Source organism: Colletotrichum fioriniae, assembly GCF_027942845.1.
Source record: "Colletotrichum fioriniae strain IMI 355084 chromosome Unknown scaffold_11, whole genome shotgun sequence".
Taxonomy (NCBI): Eukaryota; Fungi; Ascomycota; class Sordariomycetes; order Glomerellales; family Glomerellaceae; genus Colletotrichum; species Colletotrichum fioriniae.
Genome location: NW_027076847.1, coordinates 1,613,835 through 1,633,539, shown reverse-complemented (window position 1 = coordinate 1,633,539; position 19,705 = coordinate 1,613,835). Strand labels below are relative to the sequence as shown.

The following is a 19,705-nucleotide window of genomic DNA, read 5'->3' as shown; positions in this document are numbered from 1 at the left end:
CCAACACAACCACGGCCGAAAGCCATTTGGACGAAGCGACGTTGAATTTGAGAACTCGTATGCAGAATACCTAAGGATACCAGCGTACAGATAGGTGTACCTGGTCAGTGGCTTTGGTAAGGCTGGTTGAACGCCCGCAGACACGCGCGCAGGGTCTCGAGAACGGTTCCTCATCCTTCGCTCCCGTACGTCAAAACATTTAGGTGCCGCTGAGCCGCAGCTGGAAACAAATTAGCGAGAACATCACATGGCGGTGACCAACAGCACCCAAGAACCAACATTTGCCCTGGGAGAGATCTGCGTTTAGATTCTCCGTTGCAGTGCAGCGCAGCAGATGGCCATGCGAGAGGGCAAGGCAAGGTACATGGGGGAGTCGGACTTGGGAGTACATAGTCCAGGACGGGAGGGCGTCTAATAGGGAACCCCGCTGTAGGTCTTCGAGTGAGGAAGGTTGTTTAAAGACGCCAAGACCACGACAGCTGTCGTTGAGAGCGGAATGCGACGTGGAGTTGACGACCAAGAGAAACATGTTCGCTGGCGTATTTCGACATGAAGTCGAGTGGAGTGAACCTCCGTGCCTGACCTTACGAATACCTCAGGTACATCCACCGCGGGCCTGAGAAATGCGGCAAGATGTCGTCGGATCGGAAGCACGTGGTTGCGTTCAGATGCAGATGGAATGGGGAGGAAGGTACATCTCAAGAAGAAGTACCTTGCATTGCACCTTCCCTTCTTTTCATCTGCGATAGGTACCTTAGGTATTCAAGAGAAACAAACGGAAGGTACGCATGTTCCGTCCTCGCGCCTGCCTCGCATCGTGGCTTCCTCAAGGCTGAGAGTGACCAGACCCACCTGCGCCTTCCTCCCGTCCACCGACGCCTTGGATCCTCTCCAGCCTTGCGACAACCTCATCTCTCTGGTGCGTGCCTCCATCTTTCCTTGGGCCATCGCCAAATTCTCCCATACTCCATTGACGAAGGCCTTTACCCCTTGCTCCTCCGGACATGTCCATGTCAGCTAGAATCCGGTATGCGAACTACGGCTGCATCAATCCTTGAATCTCGAATCCTTGCCATCGACCGGGACCGAGGCATAGACCAAGTCATCCCTCCTAAGGTATGTAAGCTTTACTCTGCCATATACCGGCTACACCACCCGTGCGAGTAATCTACAATGGCATAAAGCGAGACAAGGAACGCTGAGAGCCGGCGAAGCTCTCGCAGCTCTGGAGATGAAGCAACCAACATCTCATCGGAACAGATCCTTGACACAGCGTGCTGGACTACAAAGGGCATCGATACACCATGGGCTGCTGATAGGCAGAGAAACATTTGCTCCGGCTCTACGGACTACCGACTCTGGAACCTGTTAGCAAGGTACTTGCAAGAACGAAGGCGGCCGACAAGAAGGCCTCCCTGACAGGAGTGACGACGACGTTTAGCCCTGAACACATCTCCAACTACCGACTTCTAGGCCTCGGGAATATGCATCCTACGCAGATCACGCGACGTCTTCCCGAATCCAGGAAAGTCATCCGGTATAGACTAGACGAGACCAATGGCCATCCCGACATTTACAAACACGGTGCCTACACGCCGGGAAACTGATTTGATAACGCCACAAGTGTCTCCTGACCAAGATGTCAACTTGTCGCAGACCGCGCCAGCGCGCCTCGAAGATAGGACCATCGCCGCCAAACACCCGCCTCGGTAAAGCATACGGCGTAGCTTACCATTCAGACCAGGGACTCGGGGAAAGACATCCTGCTCATCCGCGCAATGTACGACTAACCGGACGGATACGTTACGGGGACTTTGCTGACCGTGGCCATCAATAAGCCCACTCGGTGTAGGGGCGGAAAGGGGCCTCCTCCATTACTGCGTGGGGGACCTACCGAAACCCCAGACTGCTGTAGTTGCTTATCTCGAGGCTCAAGGATGGAAATGTGGACGCCGAGGAATCCCCTTGAACCCCTTGTCGCTCCTGGTTGCCTGGCCGCCATTCGAAAACAGCAATCGCCTATCGCCCAAGATAAGACGCAGTTAGCTTTACGAAACAAGTCTGCGGCCAGATCTTCGGAAACAACCCAAAGATACGGCATCGCTTGGAGGTCGACAGTCGTAAGCCATGCTCTTATCTGGGCGGCATGCGCATCCGTCGAGCATATTGATCGGAGACGAAACTGCTTTCACCGCTCACGTGGTCGGTGTCTGCGAAAAAGCATCCGACGTCCAATTTCTGTGCCGATCGCGATGAGCAGCAAGCGGCACAGCTGTGATTTTACGAGACAAGAGACCTGACGCTCAAATGCGCCGCGCATGGCCAACTGTTGACTACAGTATCCAGGATCTGATGCGGTCTGGTTAACGATTACGAGAAGGCAATGGGGACGCGCAGCAATAGGATACGATGCAAGACAAGGCATTGCGGAGCAGAGCAAGTCCGCACGAGAAAAAGGCCATGTCGTCCAAGAAGCTCGAATCCACAAAGTTGCGTATTTGCAACGGTCGGCAACGGTTGGCCAAGAACAGGACCACCAGTAACCAGCAACAACTGTCGAGTCTCAACAATTGCTCTGCCGCTCCGACAGGTCTCTTTGACTTGATGTCTTCTTCAGTCCCAATATTCAGTGCAAAATGCCGCGTTTCACCTCGGTACATTGCACCGCTGACAGTGGACTAGAGCACTAGGCGGCCCAGCGCAGTGCGCACGTGCCTGCAGCATCCATCGCCCCTGTATTTTGAGGTTCTTGGGTCGCTTGGGTCCCCCGTTGCCCCCCGAGGCTAAGGCAGCAGCAGCGTAATCTTCATGAAATGATGGCGCGTTCCAACAATTTCAGCGAGTGTAACATCTGCGTGGAGACAATTCGACAACAAGCTGGGAAGACCGGTCGGAGGACGTCCGGAATGGGGCAAACATCAATCCAGGCCCGGACCCACCATCGGGAATGAATCGGGTGAGAAAGTGGCCTGTGCACTAGGAAATACCGTCCCTGGTTGGTCCACGGCATATTGTCGGTGACGGCCCCACCGGTGCAGAGTTCTCACAGGTCCCTCGTATCCGAAGGCCCCACTCTGAGCCGTTTCTGCCCCATCTACTGGTCCGTTCCGTTGCACTAACAATTTCTGCAGACGGAACTCAATTCTCAATGTACGTACCCAAAAAAAGGCGCATCGGCGGAATTCACCGAATTCGTCAAATTCGCACCAAAAATCATTGGAAAATGGGTATCGATATCTCCACGACATGCAAAAAGATGATCTTGAAAGGGACGAGACTCGAACTCGCGCGGGTTGCCCCACCAGGAAATAGATGTTAAGCTGACCTTAACCTGGCGCCATAACCAACTCGGCCACCCTTCCATACCTGAGAAGAACTCTGGAAGTTGATGTTTGTCGACAGATTGGGGCTCATATTCCAAGCTACCTTACCCTACCCATGCCAGATTGCCAAGTAACATACGGTAGCCACCTGCATCCTGTGAAGGCGCTCTGGTGAATCACACCTCTGGGTCCCAAGGTACAAACTGTGTTTTGCAAGACAAATCTCGAGGACGGGATGTCAGAACTTGATCGTCCATTTCCATACTCGACCGCATGTCCGGGGCGGGTCTCGTACGATACTTGGAGTAGACTGCATTCAAGCAAGCTCTCATCTCAGCCATAGCGAGACTATAAAGCGCACATTACGTTAGCGATTCACCGCTTGACCAAGTACATATAACTCGAGGTGAATGAAATGTTCAAGCTTACTGCCGCCCAATGCAAGTCCGTGGACCAAGCCCAAAGGCAAAAAATAAACGTTGTCGATCAGTGTTATCTTCCGAATCCAACCATCTCTCAGGAACGAATTGGCATGCGTCCGGGAATGTTCTCTCATCCAGGCGATGCATGCTAAATGAGTTACACGCCACGATCGTATTCTTAGGGATGAAATACCCATCAATGAAGGCGCCTTGTTTTGACGCGTAACGTGGAAGCGACATCGTTCCTGGGGCAAATAAACGCAAGCCCTCCTGAACGACAGCGCTGAGATAGGGCAGATCGTGAAGAGGCCGTTCATTCCCTGCTTCGACTAGCTCGTCGTGAAGTTTTTGGACTTTCCCCTCGTGTTTGGGCTGAGAGAGCTCCCAAATGAGCCAGCACAAGGTGTCACCTGTAGTTTCGATCCCAGCGCCAATGTGATCCAGGCATTCAGCTTCTGCCAGGGGCCTGCTTACATGGCTCGATTCTAGAAGCTTTCGTGCCACGGTGAAGTCGGAGTGATCTCCGGTTTCCAATGAGTCTTGCACAAACTTTCGCAAAAAGTTGCTTCCTTGTTCCAGATCGACCAGCTTCGGGAACAGGGCCTCCCAGAGTGGTGATAGTAGAGGAAGATAGTGGTGCAGGACTGTTACTACGTGACTTGTCAGTGTTTAGAACGTATCTCAGCGACTTTTCTTTTGGCTCGAAAACGCATTCGATGAATCTACCTTCTCGAGTTTTGGCATAAGATAGCAGCTTGACCATCCGCTGGTCACTAGCGTCGATAAGTGAGTCTGTTCTATGAGGATGAAACAGCATCCCAGTCACGCAATCGAGAGCGTATGCATGCAAGTAGAACTAAGAATGAATCGCACGAAGTCAATATCCTTATTCATGCGGGTGACCTCGGGGACCTCACGTAGATGTCTGCCGTATCTGATGCCGCACACACCGTCCCAAAGGCCTCTGCCCGCTCGTCTATCATCTCGATGATCTGAGGTCGGAGTACCGACGAGTTCGAGTACCGGTCAGCGAGATGGCGCCGTATAGTGCTATGCTATAATCGGTTACGTTAGCCATAGAGCACATAGCTTATGTCTCAAAGGGATTGTCATACAGTGTCCGAGTCAAGGGCTGTGAACAGGTTGCTGTATACGTCAGATTCATGAGTGCGAAAAGTGCCCAAGAACAACCCCTCGGCGGGGCACTTACATGTGACCGTCTTGCTGGAACAGAGAGTATAACTCCGTCTTTGGGAAATCCTTACTCCCAGAGCCGTAGATTTGCTTTGCTGCTGTGTAGCTTGCGAACGAGACTTCGTTGTACGCGACTTGAACGACGGGACCATATCGAAGATGTAGGTTGTGAACCCACACTCTTTTCTGACCGAAGAGTTCACGATATCTGACAAATATGCTTGAGAACTTCAAGTGCCAAGGGCCAGGGATTTTAGTTGTCGCCTGGAGATGGAGAGTCCGTATCCATAGAGCGGCGATGAAGATGCACGCAAGGAGTGCGATCTGGTTCCGGCTGACCGAGATAAGCTGCGGGGTGAGCAGTTCCCAGGGCATGATTGGAGTAATTTGTGGTCAGAGGAGAACGAGGAAGAGGTAGAGCTTAGCTCGCAATGGATATTCTATGTGATGATGGTTGTTGGCTTTTCTGGTTCGTAACCTCTTTCGCTAGGCAGCTTGCCACATCTAAATAACTATCGCCATGCTAGTTTATTCACGAAAGTTGGATAACTTTCATGGCGCAGGCCGCGGGATGTCAGATGGAGGGGAAACATCATGAGATTGCCACATCCACAACCTAAACAACACTCTGCCTAATATCTTATCTGTCTAATATCTAATCTCGATCCCATGAGGACAGGCATGCACAAGAAAAATACTTCGATAGGGTAATTGACATGAATCGCAACTTGTAGTGCTGATGAAGATTTGCGGAGAAGCCCGGAGCAAGACCAGTCCGTTTTGGGCAACTTTTCCACCGAAGCTCGATGCATCCTCTTGCTATGACCGCGTGACCATCGTTCATGGGTCGGAAGGAGTAGATTTTCCGCGTGCATGACGATAATGACAAATATCATGCTTTCTGATGTTTCTATCTCGCAAGCTGAAAAATGGCAATCATACTAGTGGCTCCTAATCCCTAATCGGTACGCAGATACGCCTGCCCGCCTCCACCGCGGAAGTCTATCGCATACCATGCCCGGTCGACAGAATTCTGGCCATCGGCCGGGGCAGCATAGCCTTCTACATTTGCGTCTTCGCAAGTCACTACTTACTCTGTAGCGAAGGACTGGCAACGGGACGTGGCTTTTGCGATTTTGGTGGTAAAACTTCCCAACTGGGATATTTCGATGTGTGCTTCTGAGGCCCCCTTCATGAAGATGGAGAAGGTTTGCATCAAATGAATCTTGTTGCACGCAGATAGCTGGGAACCATATTAAACACAAATTCTGTTTGCTATCTTTCAGTTGTCTTGCTCCAGCGAACCAAGCCGAGAGGTATATGCAGCCATGTCAGAGAGTATCACTACAACCAAAATTTCCCTCCCCCTGCCGGCATCTGGCCGTGCACTGAACGAGATAAACAAGGGCTACAGCGTCGGAGGGATCAACTCTTTGCCAGTGTACCTAGTCTCTGGGCAAGGTTCCCGGGTTCGCGTAAGATGAACCCCGTACTGGATGTCTTTGTCCTTGAGACTGACTAAAGCTCAAGGATTCCGATGGGCGCGAGTTGATTGATTTCATCTGTGGATTTAGCGCCAGCAACCTTGGCCAATGTCACCCGAGGCTTCTTGAAGCGCAAGTCAACTCAGCTAAGAAAAGTCAGCGACTGACCTTCACCTGTGCTGCTGGTCATGCTGTGCTAACTTTCACCCAGTAACACTCGCCAACATTGCTGGCCAAGCAGAGGGATGGCCTCGTCTGGCCAAACGCTTGTGTGATAAGTTTGGGTATGACAAGATACTGGCCATGACGTCGGGCTCCGAAGCTACAGATACGGCTTGCAAGTTGGCGCGTGGATGGGGAGTCGACATCAAGAAAATCGACCCCAAGGAGGTTCTTGTACTTGGAACGTCAGATAACTACCACGGTACACTTTCTGGAGTATGGCCTCTCATGGAACCAGAGGCTGGCTGGGAAGGTAGGCCGCCACATCATATCTCCATTGAAAATGTCAAAGTAATAACATGAAGATCAGAATTCGCAACTTTCAGCAAGAATATGACCAACATCAACCCTCAAACAGGCAAGGTTCTTCGCTACCTTCATGTCGAAGATTATGCAGAGGTGTTTGAGCAGATGCATGAGCGTATCGCTGCCGTCATCATGGAGCCACTTCATGGACTTGCAAGGCTAGTCATCTTCCAAGTGCCGCGTCGAACATTGCGACACACTCGAACAATTTACTAACCCTTCCAAGGACCATGGCGGAAGAGATCAACTTTTGCATTGGCGTCTGGAAGCTATGCAAGCAGTACAACATCCTCTTCATCGCAGACGAAGTTCGAATGGGTTCTTGCAAAACTGGCAGGTTCTTGAGCTCTGACTGGATGGGACCCGAGCACAAACCAGACATGGTGACCATGGGCAAGTCCATCTCCGGAGGTGTCTGGCCAACCTCATTTGTGCTTGGCCCCGATGAAGTCATGAATAAAATGAAGCCATACCACTCAGTCAGCACATTCTCAATGTCTTCAATGGCCGTCACAGGTGTGACCACCGCATTGGATATCTACGAGGAGGAGAACCTACAGCAGCGAGCCCAAGACATCCATGCCAAATGGAGCGCGGAAACATCGACGTGGAACTTCCCCCTGGCTGCGATATTGTCCCGCTTTCGGCGCAGACTTGAATATTTTGCTGGACACAGAGTACGAAAGTAGATCGGAGAACATTACTCCCCGCCGGTTTTCATTGCTGTGCGCTAGCAAAGGCCTACTCGTCTTTCCTGGCCCCAATGGTCGCATTCGTTTGGGAGTCGCCTTAACCATTCCTGATGAAGATCTCTTCCAAGGTTTCAAGATTCTAAAGGAGGCATTGAAAGAGTTGCCACAATACGGCGAGATTGAAGGTTCCGAAGAAACCAAGGGTGCATTTTGATCTCTGTGCGCCGCTTCAGGATAAATATTTCAATGCACTTGTTTTCTGTATTATGTGTGCCTTGACGGGAAGAGCATTGCCTTGTAGTGGAAGATGCGCAAATCGTTTTGTGCTAGGGCACTATGTTACACAGTTGATCCCGAAATACCTGAATAGGTCTTCCAGAGTTCATCTGAGATGTGAATGTCGGTCAGAGCGCAAGATTACTAGGACATTCGAGTACTGAGTCTTTCGAACCTTGATCGGGACGGCTTTCGGACCGGCGTGTTACCTAAGCACCTCGGTTCGGCCTCCGTCCGGAGCCATCCTGGCAGGTGTTAACTTCTTTTCCTCCAATTGTTGCCCTATCACAAACCAAACGAGCAGCAATGCTTTCGCTGTCAAACCACTCACGTTTGAAGCCGCATCGAGACTCCACCGATATAATCTTCTGTCTCATTCAGCTTTGCAAGCATGCCGACAAGGCACAGCAAACGGACCAGGGGGTGCGTGCGCGCAATGCGTTCGGAAGAAGCGAAGGGTATGTCTTACCTCGATCACTATTGGTTGACGACAATATCGCCAGATTCATACACCAAAGAGAAAGCCTATTTTAACGAAGTTTGCAGTGTGATAAAAAACGCCCGAAATGCTCACTGTGCTTGAAGACTCACCTGGCCTGCGACCTCGAAGTCTTCAAGATATGGACACCCGAAGAGCCCAAGAATCAGGGGCCAAGCATGCAGACACATGCTTCCAGCAGCCACATAACGGAGATGCAAGTCTCAGATTCTGAGTCTACGGCCCGCCGTTCAGCTGAGGCCCTTCCAGAGACTGGTAACGATGATCCTCTAACCGGAAATCCAGCCGCTGACCTCTGGCTTGCAACCCCCAACACCGCTGATAATGAGGTTCCGGGGCCCAACCTTCCTGGCAGTCAAGACATCAGTAATAGCAACCATCACTTTGAGACCATTTTCGCAGACGAAGAAGCAATTACGAGTACAGAATTGTACGGAGAGTCGGCTTCAAACGACGTACTACTTACTGTCTTCGACGACCCAGAATTCGATACGCAGCTCCTGGACTCCCCAAACTTGAACGATGCGATGAACTCCGTCTTGGATGATCTTGCAATAGATTCCGTCTTGGATGATTCTGCAATGAATTCAAACTTGGTGTCTTGTGGTCCAATGACTGGGAATCGCCGAGGATCCTTGCACGCCTCTACACTAATGACTCACTGTCCGATGCCTTGGCCGCCGGATATGCTCGCATCACCCGAGAAACGTTTTCTCTGGCAATATTTCTTGCAAATAACGAAGGACGGATTTCTGTGTCTCGACGAGAAAGAACTCTCCAGGTTCCATGGATCCCAAGACCCATTCATAGCCACTATCCCACAAATGGCGATTTGTGACGAAAGCTTACGGAGCTCAATTTTCTGTTTCGCTGCGTTTCAGTACAACGCCAGCCAAAATGGCGGCGACTTCCGGCACCTTGTGAGGGATTGTTCGAGAAAGGCTTCCGTAGCCCTTAAAACTCAACCGTACTCTGACCAACCTTGGAGCCAAAGCTGGACTTTACGTGTATTCTCAAAGATTGCCTGTGGGATATTTCTGCACCACTTTGGCCAGGTTGATACTGAAACCTCAGAGTATTTGCGTTCTGCAGGCGCACTTGCCGCCGGCTTTTACAAACGTCCCCAGTCCTCTTCGAATCTTCTCACACCAATTGTTCAGCTGGTACTCTCCATGCTGCGATGGACTGTCATATCAACGGTATGCTCGTTCCAGAATTCTCAGACACTGGTGAGCGAGAAGATCTATCGCTATTTGGAGATGCGAGCAGAAGAAGTTGATCTCAATTATTCGCCCTCCTTTCGCGATTGGTTAAACCACCCGATATACGCATTTTCTCCTCGTCTCGTTAACCCTCTTCTTCGTCTGGCCAAGCTTCTTGATATCCAAAAGTCTCAGTGGACCGTCGATCAGTATAGTTTGTCGGATCAAGCCATGGGAAACGAAATGATAAAGCTTGAAGAAGAACTGCTGATGGCCCGGGAAGTCGACTTGGATCGCTGTCAAACACACGCTGCAGAACCGAAAGAGCTCCGTTCTCTGAATGAAGCCATGCACGCAGCGACATTTCTCTTGTTTTACGCACGCCTCAAAGGCATGCCGTTTACAGCGCCGCTGGTACGTAAGAAGGTGAAGGTTATCGTGGCCGAGGTTGGGAATATTCCGGTCGCATCTCGCGTTTCTCACGCCGTTCTATTCCCACTCTTCATCGCTGGCTGCGAAGCCGTCGAGGATCAGGCACGGAGGACAATTTTGGAAAGGTTGCGGACACCGAGGGGGCTCACGTACAATCGCAAAGACGTATGCTTGTCGTTGGAGCATGTATGGCAAGTACGAGATCTAGACCCTGGGCTCAGGTGGCCCGACTGGTTTTACAAATGTGAGTAAATCGAAACAATCTCGAGGGAGGTAATTACTAACGAAAATGCTACAGTGGATCCGGACTTCTGCATCAACTCATTGTTCTAGGATGAATAGATGGAAGTAGGGAATTGAAAAAAGCTCTGCAACACCCCGCCTTTGAAACCTGTCATTGGGTAGTTCTAGCTGGCTGACCTACTAGACACATATCCAGCGATGAGTCCGTCAGACGAATCCTCACACAATCAACAATGAACTCAACAAGGTTTGAGTAAGAGGTGTTGGAAATTATTATCTAAGGAAAGCAGCCTTCGATCGTATCTCAAAATCGTGCAAGTATTGTACAACTCGCCATCGCCCAGTATCGAATAGTCTAGACCGGACAACCCGAGGCTGAATGAGACAGTATGGTTTCAACTCGAAATAGCCTCATAACAGAGCTTTACTCATCGGCCATTGTCATCGGACCTCTCTTCACAAAAATACTCATGATCTCATATATCAAGTCTGCCGCAGCCAGTGATGTGACCTCAGCGTTCGTGTCATATACTGGAGATACCTCAACGACATCCGCAGCAATTATGTTGACGTCAGAGAGACCTCGAATGATTGCACGTAGTTCACGTGTCGACCAACCTCCAGTCTCGGGAGTTCCGGTTGCTGGAGCAAAGGCAGGGTCGAGTGTGTCAATGTCAATAGACAAGTAGACCGGCCTGTCGGTGCCCACACGCTCGATGATCTTCTTGACGATGCCGCGTGTGCCAATGTCGTCAATATCACGAGCCTCAATGCGCGCGAAGCCACATAGCTCGTCTTCGTCATAGTCTCCAAGCCCTGACAGAGTCGTGCGAAGGCCAGCATGCATATTGCTCGAGTTGGAAATCAAGCCCTCCTGGTTTGCCCAGTAAAAGAAGCTCCCGTGTGTGATTTGTGCTGCATCGGATGGCGCTCCTTGCGTTGGATTCCACGAATCGAGATGGGAATCGAAGTGAATGATGCTGACCGGCCCGTATACTTTGTGGATGCTTCGAAGAATCGGCAGCAGAATTGTATGGTCACCACCCAGCGTGAGAAGTCGAGGAATTGTTGTCAAATCGTTCGATTCGGCAGTCCGTGATTTCGTGTAGGCTGGGCGTTGGAGCAGGCTCGTGTATCCCTTTTCGATATCTTTCATTGCGACCTCCTTGTCATGGCTATTTCGATGTCAAAACCAACACATGATCTCTCCTGTCGCGTTGGTACTACTCACGGTGAAGCTTGAATGTCGCCACAGTCAAGTGCTTGCCCCCAAAACTTGAGAGGATTCACGCGTTGAGGTCTGCATACTTGGGGGTCAGAGAGATGGATGCGTATATATCGGCGAAACCTACACATTGTAGCCCCCCCTTCCAGTCTGTCAGTCTAGGTATCCAAACGGCTCTATGGCTGCCAGACACTTACGCTAGAGTTAGATGGCGAGAAGCTTGTCTGATAGCCGAAGGGCCGAACCGAGCTCCTGGGCGGTAGGTCACACCACTGTCGAAAGGGATACCTGGAACGTTAAGTCAACCAGACATACGATGATAGAAAGCAGTCTCTTCTGCATTGGAATACGAACCAATAGTGGCAATGTCAAAAGCAACAGACTCGTCTTGAAGGCAAGGAAGATGACGCAGCAGCCCGTAAGTCGTGATACCTGCGAACGCAGAATGGTCCTACAGTAAGTCAGCGGTATTCCTGGGCCCCTTGAATGGTGGGAACCCGTGCATATTCGTAGTTCTGGGGCGTTACAGCGCCGTCATTGCTCTGCAGTGGCCGTTGAACTGCATGAGCGAGTGACCCAGCCAAAAGTGAACAATAAAAAAAGAATCGGAGCATGGTTTTTGAGTAGACAAAAGCACATCAGTGAAGTCAGAAAACTCATCAACTCCCCAGTGGTCAACCTTCTGATTTCTTGAGTATTGCCTCTTATGGCTGTCGGTCTCGTTTTATCACAGGATTTGGAAGCTAGCCGTCTTCGGAAACTTGTCCGCTTGCCCCACCCCATGATCCCCCGTGTCCATGAGTTGCCGATCTGTAAGTTGACTGGGACAGATATCAGGGAAATCCAAGAGTGCTGTTCTCAAATCGGACGGGTTCAGAGTCTGTGTCTCTGCCTGACGCGGTCAAAACATTCCGGCTCATGGCAACCGTCGCATAGTGCCTGATGGTTCCAACTTCCGTATTCGCTGGCGGCTGCAGGAAGAACTGATAGCAGACAGAACACCGATTTTTGCTTCGAAAACTGCGACTCAATACAATATGGATTGACTCATTTGGCTCGAATTTTCGACTTAGCCACATAGATGTACTTCAATGGGGCCGGCAGAGATAAAAGATTGCATACAAAAAGACATCAAGACCTGAAGGCTTTGTGCGTATCATGCAAAAGTTCCTGAAAAGCAATTGTGCCATTGTCTACTGATGAACTGTTGGTATTCTAGGCAACTATTCTCTGAAATGCTTTGTCAATTTCATTATCCCAGTTGACAGAAAGAATCACAACAAGTTCAAGCCCCGCAACTAAGATCATGCCGACCGTCTGCCCTATCCAGAGCCCCGAAAGTTCCCAACCTGAGAAGGCCATCCAAGTGCCAAGCGGCAGCGCAACAATGTAGTAGGACAGAGCGTTGATGGTGGCGCCTAGGTTCTGTTTTCCTATTCCACGAAGCGACCCTCCGCAGCTCCCGTTGAGTCCATCAAATATTTGAAAAAATGCTACCCACGGCAACACCCGCGCTGTGTATGATATTACCGTCTCGTCAGGTGTGAAGATGGCAGCGAACCTGGACCTGCTGGCAATCAACAAAATCATGACGGAAGTAGCTACCCCTGAAGTCAAGAATATGGCTGCTCTGACGGACCTGATGGCAGCGGTTCTATCTCTAAGACCAAGCAGCCCGCCGACTCTGATACTGATTGCCACGCCGATGCCAAACGGTATAGTAACAAGAACCTGGTCTGCGGTCATGAGAACGCTTTGAGACGCCAACGGCAGCGGGCCCAGGCGTCCAGCAACAAGGGCAACAATCTCGAATGCCCAGAACTCCGTGCCCAAATGGACGAATCCGAGGAAAGCAAGACGAGTAAAGGCTGACAGGTTCTCAAGACAACGCCTGTCCCAACCGCCCCAGCACTCGTATCCCCTCGCAAAGCGTGCGTAAGCGAGAAGTGCGAGGAAGGAAAGCCAGTAGCCGATACCCGTTGCCAGGGGAGCTCCCATGACACCAAAGTCTGAGGACTGAATAAGCAAGTAGTTAAGGCCTGCGCTGATAGGAGAAGTGATGAGAAGAATGTATGTCGCTGGCTGCACGATCCCCTGAGCTTGCAAATACTTTTTGAGAATCTCAAAGTAGATGTATCCAAGACCACCAGGGATGAGATGCGTCAAGAACCTAGCCGACTCATGCGACAATGATTTGTCTTGTCCAAGAGCGATAAAGAGGGGCTCGGCATACACCCAGATGACTGCAATCGGGATGTAAAATAACGTAAGAACAATCGCGGCTCTCTGTAGCAAAATGCCAGTGTAGTGCTTGTCGCAGCCAGTGAAAGCAGTCGAAGCGAGGGTGTCGAGAGCTGTCGAGCCGCCCATTCCAATGAGCCAGCCGGTGCATGTGCTGAACATGTAGGAAAAGGCGGCAACTGATAGACTTTCGGGGTAGAATCGCCCAACAAGCATCATTGATACGGTTTGGAATGAGTTTTGCAAGAGATAAGCAGCGATGACGGGCAACGACAGTTGAATCAAAACAATGACCTCTTGAAGCCCAGCTTTGCTTTCTCGTAGCAGATATAATCCATGCTTGCCGGGCGGGTTCGATGTAGGTGTGGCTGATCTTGGGCGTAGGAGTGATGTTCTCTCGGTAAAGTTGGGTGTATGTGGATTGCGCTGCATGGCGACTGAGTCTGTAAAACTACGTGTTAGACCGGAATGAGACAATTGTATTCTGAAGATAAACTAACCTTAGTTATGTTTGTTTCTCAAAGTTTTGAGCTCGCTGTAGAAAAGAAAAGTTGCACTCTAGTGATCTGGAGAAGAGTCTAAGGTGGCCAAAATCTCAAAGACTGCATTTTGGGGAACACGAAAGAAACTGGGGTCGCAGACCAAGGCTTAACATCCGCAAGTTGTTCCAGTGCTACTCCCATCGACATCTGACGTTGTGTTTATGGAGCCCATTGTCGTGGACCGGGGAGAGGTGGAAAATTTGCCTATTTGGGAAAGCATCAGTGTCCCAACTATTAACCCGAACGCCCTTGTGGCAACATGCGCACCCGCCACTACAATGGTAAGCTGATCCTGCCATGGCACATCCGCGAGGCCTTCCGTGTCGAACAACTTCTCGAAAGAGTCAGTTTCCCGCTGAAGCGGATCGTCTTAGGCCGCCGGCGGCACTCATCCGGCATTGCTCAACAAGAAACATGTGGAGTGAGACACGACACCTCCGTTTGAGCGCGCTTGACAGATAACATATTTCTTTATCTCGAAGAGACAATTGCGGATATCATCTGCCGGCACTGGTTACGTGTAACTCAAAGTGAGTTGGCTGCTTATCGGCGGTACGCATCAGATCTTATGGGTGGCAGAGTGCGAGGGGTGAGTAGAGACTAGAGGATTGGAGAAGAAGGGTAGGATGGCTTGGATTTCCCAAGTCTCCTCAAGAGAACCAAATATCATCCATAGCCCAATCTTCTGAGTTGCATCAAACTCCTACCATCTGAGCATAATTTACGATGTCGAACCTCAAAGACTCCAAGAAAAGACGCGACAGCCCCAGCAAGACTATGAAGGATAACGGTCAGATTAACACTGAAGCCCCCAGAGTGGAGACTCTCAATGGCCATCCGCTTCCACCAGCAAATACAGCGTCCGGACAAGCAGTCATCCTTGACCCACGCGGTCTGCCTCTGGTCCCGCAACCGAACTCGAACTCGGACCCTTTGGATCCTTTGAACTGGTCAAAATTGCAGAAAGCACTTGTGCTGTTCATTGTTTCTTACGCCGGCTTCCTGTCCATCTATGTTACAACCGCACCGGTTGCATCACTTCCGCTGCTGCAAGAGCACTTCGGCATCAGTTACTCGGAGGTCAATTGGTCTTTGGCTGTCCCAGCGCTTGGCCTAGCCGTTGGTATTGTGCTATTTGCGGGGTTCTCCGATATCTGGGGTCGTCGCCCCGTTCTTATTGGTACCGCTCTCGTCGCCCTGGTAGCCACTGGTTGCTCAACGGCGGCCAATTTGCCCTATGGCGCTTATCTGATTCTTCGTCTCCTCCAAGGAATTGGTGCCGGCCCTGCACTGAGTGTAGGATTCGCCGTTGTGCAAGATATCACATATGAACACGAGAGAGGCTTCAAGACAGGCCTTTGGGTCTTGGCCATCGACGTAGGGGGAATGATTGGTGCCCTCGGTGAGTTTGATTGATATCCAAAGAGAAAGAGGCCTGACATTGAGCATAGTCGGAGGGTTCGTTGTTGATGCTGGGATTTTGTGGGTGCAGTATCACGTTGCGATTGCCTACGGAGTCCTACTCCTACTCGAGATATCGCTTTTGCCGGAAACCTTCTACCCACGAAAGTCGATATCAGATAGTGTCATACTGGATCAAGGATTGGATAATGTCAGAAGAACAAAGAATTTGAAGCTCTGGGTAAGTTTTCTTGCACCCCTGCTATTTCATTATTCTCACGAGTCCTCAGGAAGTACGGCAGCTTCAAGTGGGATCAAAGAGGCGCATGTTTGTGACGGCCATCGGCTTCATGAAACTTGTGGCACAGCCTCGATTCGTGTGTGCAATCATTCCGTACATATTCTTCCAGTATTGGTGGTAAGAGTCCAATGCCCAAAATAGGTGTTAACTTTGCGAGGGTTCTTTGTCTAACCAGGTCTGTCCAGGGTCGTCTCTTTCCTTACAATGGGGCCAGTGGCATATGCCCAATTCAGCACCCAAACTCAAGGCTTGCTTTGGCTTGGCCTCATCCTAGGCACTATTACTATCGAGATTGTGTGCTCTGGTCGGATGCTCGACAAGCTCGCATCCCGACTTGCCAGAAGCAAGAATGATATAATCGCACCCACCATGTATCTATGGCTTGCATACCCCGCGGCACTACTCGGGGCAGGAGGATGCATCTTGTGGGGTATTTCGATTGATCGCCGTTGGCATTACATGATAGGAGAGCTCGCTCTTTTCATCTGTGAGAAAACAACTCCTCATCTGGGAACCCTTAATTAACGTAAGACGCAGTCGCTGCAGGATTGCAGATGGGAAACGTAACAGTGATAACATACTCGATCGCTGCGTTTCCGGATCGAGTTCTGGAAGTAATATCCTTCTATGGGGTTCTCTACAACGTGAGGCAATCTTCCCTACATCATGCAGTTCAAGAGATTACTAGTGCAGAAAGGACATGAGCTTACTCGGTATTATGTGGCCTATAGATCTCTGCGTTCCTCGTCCCTTGGTTCATCAATACTTGGGTTGAAGCTGTCGGTATGGTAACCGCCAGTCTCTTAGAGCATCATAGACTAACAAGTGAGGTGGATTAGGTTTCACATGGAGTTTTGTTACTCAAGGTCTTATCACTCTTCTGGTGATTCCTTGCGTCTTGATACTCCAGACGCGCGAGCACAGCCAAGCAAAGCACGGTGATGACTTGGCGTAGATTTCCGTTCTCTACATGTAGACATGAGGGGCTCTGGCTCGAAGGCATAGGGTGATGGGTGGCAAGGACTTGCAAGTACATACGATCAGGGACAGTAGCTTCCGACTGTGGAAAGTTGACGGGAAGACCTGACAAGAGCAAGCGGGCGCCATTTAAGCAGGATAGTTTGTAAACATTGCCTGATGGGAATTGGAGTTCAATTTTGACCAAGATGAAGCCGCAAGCCCCAATCCACATCTTTTCCCGGCGACTAAGCTATATCAAGACGACCCCCGCCTAGTTTAAGCTCGGATTTCGCTTCGTTGCCCAGAATCGTCGGGTTCGTCAGTCTACGATCGCTGTTATCGGGTTCTGCTCGGCTTGGTGCATATCTTAGTGCAGACCCTTCATCCACAGCCAAGACATCGTGCCCTACCTGATTCTGAGTCGTGCCCGCGTAGTCATGCGTTGAGCCCTATTCCGTGGCCACCAACTGCCATATCGTCGTCCTTCCGTTAGCAATCTGTGTCACCATAGTCTTTCCACTCATCACCATACCGCCCATCACCACCGAGGGTGTCTTGCCGCGTTTCGCTATGCCTTGGGTCGACTGGTCGAAGCACATGCCGTTGTTCGCGTCACGAATTCGCAGCTTTCCCCCGTCTGATTGCACCGTCGCCACGAATGCGCAATTGCCAGGAACACATCCATACACACATCCGTCCATCTCGAGTTCCGTCCTGTTACCGGTACTCGGCCACCATGTTGTCAGCCTCCACCTTTGCGAAACTTCGCCGTCTACACCTCGAGAGACCATCATAACACGCCTCGTATCCGTGACGAGCTGCACTGGTTCCCACCCGCTGTCGTCCATCGCCGGCTGAGCTTTTGATTCGCCAATGTACGACCATGTTGCGACGTCCCAGCTTACCAGCCTCCCCGACCGATCTACTGTTGCGATCTGACTTGAATCCGTCGAAAATGCGAACCTAAAAACCGGCCGTCCGCTGGTTACTTTCTTGCTTTCGCTGATTGTCTGGACGTGCGTGTTGATGATTGTTTCCCAAACGTCCACGCAGCCGGCCGATATCCATGCAAGTAAACGACCATCGGGCGAAAACTGCGGTGAGTGGAACTCCAATCCCGTCGTGAACATTGCCTCGGGGGCTTTGTCTGCCCAGTTGAACCTCCATACCTCGCATTTGGACCCCAATCGAAAGGTCAGCGCGAGAACATTGCCGCTCGCCGGGGAGATGGCAATGCCCGTAATGTGGTCGAGGTCGATTCCAATTTCGATGCGCTGAGGAGGCAGGTTGAGCTTGACATTCCAAATGAGTATATCGCGTTCGCCGTGTACTGTCGCAAGAATGTCTTCCCTTATACTCAGGAGTCTGATGTGCGACGCGATGCCTTGTCCCGAGGGTACTGTTTGTGAGAATCTGTATTGCGCATATATCGGCTCGTCGAGACTGTCCTCGCGCCGCGTTATGACAGTGTCGCGAGGCATGGCCTACCGGCAGTCTGATGCGATAGGAAGCATTCACGCCTCCCTCGGTGGGCATTGAGACTGTGAGAGTTCTCACTGAGGTATCCCACAACGGGCCAGTCTATTTTTGATGGGCGGTTCACGGCGCTAGTAGCTGCAGCCTGTCAGACCCCCACGAGGTCAGCAAGCGAAGCTACCTGCATGCTCTCGGATACGCACGGCGATCCATACATGAGGTCCGATGCAGTGATCAGAGACTCTGTTGGTCAGTGGGATATTAGAGTAAAAAAACAAAACTCTGACAGCTTGTGGGTGAGCCCTTTGTGCTGAGAGATTAGGATTCAAGGTTACTTGCCGGGGTGTTTTGGAGGTGGTCGGCGACCTCGGAAGTCTATCATGGTCCAAGCCCCGGAGAGACCTGAGAACCTTTCAGAATAAAGTAATCATATCACGATTTCGTAGTTTTGTATTCGAGTCTGGGCTTCTATCATTTTCAACTCTGGCTCTCCGCAACGTCACAGGAACTCTCAACAGCTTGTAGAGGGGTAAAGGATGTGAGTGGAAACCTCATCGATATCAGATTCTTGGTGTAGCATGGCCATAATTCTAAAGTCCACGAACTGCTTTCTGCTCTGGACCAAGTTCAAACATGATTGTAGCTGTAATCTGTCAGAAGAATTTTTCCCCTTCTGTGGGTGCATTCTGCAGTTTGGAAGTCTCACCAGACGCGGCTTCTAGAAATTTCAAAACTCGGGACGATGAGTAGCGAACTTATATGCTTTTCGCGTTGACGTTGACTGAACCTAATATCGCTCAGGACGCAGTGAAGGAGCACGATGCACATTACCAACTGTCCAGGCTGATGGCATCTTTGGCGCTATTCAGATCGTTTTCTGCTTCGATGGAAACGCTTCGAGTCGCTATCATTGATATTTGACAAATTGACGTGGACTACCTGACTAGTACTTTACGTTCCACCCCCAATGCTTAGTAGATTCAATATCAGTACTACTATCAACATCTTTGCCACAAGGTACTCATTCGAATCTCTGAGGTCTTGAAGTTCCTTGACCCTGATAAGCTAAAGGAATAGCCTTGATACTCTCAGTAATACCCAGTTGACCAACTGAGGACAAAGACCTCTCTTGGAGCTACTTGCAGGGCATCAGTCTGAACAAGCCCATCAACAAAGCGCACAATGCCCTTGACCGCGAGTCTAGCCACCGCATCGCCTCCCTCCAACTCGGCATTAAAAGAACATACAAACATAGACGTCAGGC

The 19,705-nt window shown here is 50.6% G+C and overlaps 4 protein-coding genes and 1 non-coding gene across 5 annotated transcripts; 1 reads left to right on the top strand and 4 right to left on the bottom strand.

Annotated features, from left to right (window-relative positions):
- Positions 1-3,263: 3,263 nt before the first annotated feature.
- On the bottom strand, positions 3,264-3,362 carry N0V96_009078. The gene has a single exon. It is a non-coding gene; the product is annotated as a tRNA-Leu (tRNA).
- Positions 3,363-10,719: 7,357 nt separating this feature from the next.
- Positions 10,720-12,025, bottom strand: N0V96_009077 (uncharacterized protein; the record flags this gene model as incomplete). Its single annotated transcript, XM_053189015.2, has 2 exons — positions 10,720-11,470; positions 12,018-12,025. The coding sequence occupies 2 exons, from the start codon at positions 12,023-12,025 to the stop codon at positions 10,720-10,722; spliced, it is 759 nt and encodes a 252-aa protein (XP_053053781.2).
- Positions 12,026-12,735: 710 nt separating this feature from the next.
- On the bottom strand, positions 12,736-13,980 carry ERC1_2 (ethionine resistance protein; the record flags this gene model as incomplete). Its single annotated transcript, XM_065758534.1, has 1 exon — positions 12,736-13,980. One exon carries the CDS (start codon positions 13,978-13,980, stop codon positions 12,736-12,738), a length of 1,245 nt encoding a protein of 414 aa, XP_065612927.1.
- Positions 13,981-15,029: 1,049 nt separating this feature from the next.
- Positions 15,030-15,719, top strand: N0V96_009075 (uncharacterized protein; the record flags this gene model as incomplete). Its single annotated transcript, XM_053189013.1, has 1 exon — positions 15,030-15,719. One exon carries the CDS (start codon positions 15,030-15,032, stop codon positions 15,717-15,719), a length of 690 nt encoding a protein of 229 aa, XP_053053779.1.
- A 1,695-nt stretch (positions 15,720-17,414) lies between these two features.
- On the bottom strand, positions 17,415-18,628 carry N0V96_009074 (uncharacterized protein; the record flags this gene model as incomplete). The annotated part of the gene is made up of 2 exons (XM_053189012.2): positions 17,415-18,449; positions 18,623-18,628. The coding sequence occupies 2 exons, from the start codon at positions 18,626-18,628 to the stop codon at positions 17,415-17,417; spliced, it is 1,041 nt and encodes a 346-aa protein (XP_053053778.2).
- Between the last annotated feature and the right edge of the window lie 1,077 nt (positions 18,629-19,705).